The 2045-nt window shown below is 51.5% G+C and overlaps 1 protein-coding gene across 1 annotated transcript in view; it reads right to left on the bottom strand.

Annotated features, from left to right (window-relative positions):
• MFGE8 (milk fat globule-EGF factor 8 protein) overlaps positions 1 to 2045 on the bottom strand; it is a 37080-nt gene that overhangs the window by 6827 nt on the left and 28208 nt on the right. Inside the window, exon 7 of the mRNA XM_006756285.2 lies at positions 994 to 1138. Coding sequence (XP_006756348.1) covers positions 994 to 1138 — 145 coding nt within the window. The remainder of the gene's footprint in view (positions 1 to 993; positions 1139 to 2045) is intronic.

Below are 2045 nucleotides of genomic sequence, written 5' to 3'. Positions count from 1 at the left end.
AATGCCGCGTTTTTTCCTGGCTCAGAGGAAACCCGTCCCTTTCTTGTCCCCATTCCTCTGTCTGGGACTGTCCCTGGAAATGGCAGCAGGAAGCACCAGCTACCCTAGAAGCCTGTGTTTCTCTTAAATGCAGACAAACTGGAGTTTTTTGCAGGGCGAGGGGGGGCGGGGTGTGGAGAGTAAAAGTACTGGATGGGTAGATGCCAGAAACCCAGGGATCTAGACCAAGTTTTAATGCCTGCCAGCTGTGTGCCCCTGATAAATAATTTATCTGGGCCCTAGTCTTTTGGGCTTTTTATTTTGAAGGTAAATAACTATTAAAATAAAACATGAATATATCAATGAAATGTCTGCAAAACACTATCTTCTACTAGAACTACACTTAGAAATGACACACATTCTTGTCTTTGATCCACTCAACAACCCCACAAGTTGACAAACACTATAACCTGGGCTAAAGAGAGAGGATGGGACTGGTTGGAGTGGCTCGGTGGTTGAGGATCGATATATGAACCAGGAGGTCACAGTTCGATTCCCGGTCAGGGCACATGCCCGGGTTGCGGGCTCGATCCCCAGTGTGGGGCATGCAGGAGGCAGCCGATCCATGATTCTCTCTCATCATGGATGTTTCTGACTCTCTCTCCCTCTCTCTTCCTCTCTGAAATAAATAAGAATATTTTTTTAAAAAAATACTAATCATTTTATCTGGGCCTCACTTTCCTCCTTCATTCACTCATTCATCAAGTATTTATCCAGGCACCGTTCTAGGCACTGGGAATCGAGCAGTGGACAAATTAGAATTCAGTGACAATACTTTGAGAACGGAAGTGGCGTCTCTTTTGTCCTCTCCCCACCAGAATGCCATGGGTTGGCACAGAGAGGATCATACCCGGGCAGGACTGCTGACGGCCGGGTGACCCCTCTCGTGTGCCTCTGCTGTGTGAGCCGGGGCCCTGGGCCTTGCTGCAGCCCTGCCCAGCCGCCAGCACTCACCATTCACCTCGCAGCCAAGGAGCTCAAAACGCAGGGTGCAGCCCCGGTGGCAGCCCACGGGCATCAGCCTCACGTACTGCAGCTCTTGAGGGGCGTCAAACATGTTGACCTTCAGGCCATTGTTGTCCACGTTCCCCGTAAATATCTAGGGGAGAGAGAGAGAGAGAGAGAGAGAGAGAGACGGAGTAGAGCAGCGGTTCTCAACCTGTGGGTCGCGACCCCTTTGGCGGTCGAATGACCCTTTCACAGGGGTCGCCTAAGACCATCGGAAAACACATATATAATTATAATATTGTTTTTGGGATTAATCACTATGCTTTAATTATGTTCAATCTGTAACAATGAAAATACATCCTGCATATCAGATATTTACATGACGATTCATAACAGTAGCAACATGCCGCGTGTGAAGTAGCCACGAAAATAGTTTTATGGCTGGGTCACAACATGAGGAACTGTATTAAAGGGCCAGAAGGTTGAGAACCACTGGCGTAGAGGGATGGTCAATGGGGGCAGGCCCCCGTCCTGGGATTGCCCCTTTCCTCCTCGGGCCTAGGGGGCGGGCAGGTGGGCTTAGCAGGGACTTGGCCCTTCCCCTGGCCACGCCCCCAAGGTTCCCCTTGTCGCACCTTCCATGGTCATCCCGGTGCCTGGGCACGAACCCCTGTCTTGCACACAGGGCCACCTATCAATCTACATACACGGTGCCTGTGCGAGTTCGGAAAATGCACTCCTTTCTCAAGCCGCTTTATTGTAACAGTTTTCCCACAGGTAGAAGCGCACAAACATAGGTCCCCGTGGTGAATGGGCTCGCCTGCTAGTGATATCCTTGAGCATGACACCTGCACGGCTGTACGTGGTGGCGCTGAAGGCTCGGAGTGCACCCCAGCTCCCCTACCCCCCTTCATCCCGACCCCCCCCCGCAACAGGTCACTGTTGAGTCTCACTATTCTCATCTATAAAGTGGGGCTATTGTCCTGGCTGGTTTGGCTCAGTGGATAGAGCATCGGCCTATGGGCTGAAGGGGCCCAGATTCCCTTCCGGTCAAGGGG

The sequence above is a fragment of the Myotis davidii genome, unplaced genomic scaffold, assembly GCF_000327345.1.
Source record: "Myotis davidii unplaced genomic scaffold, ASM32734v1 scaffold954, whole genome shotgun sequence".
In the NCBI taxonomy this organism is placed as follows: Eukaryota; Metazoa; Chordata; class Mammalia; order Chiroptera; family Vespertilionidae; genus Myotis; species Myotis davidii.
This window is presented reverse-complemented; position numbering and strand designations above follow the sequence as displayed.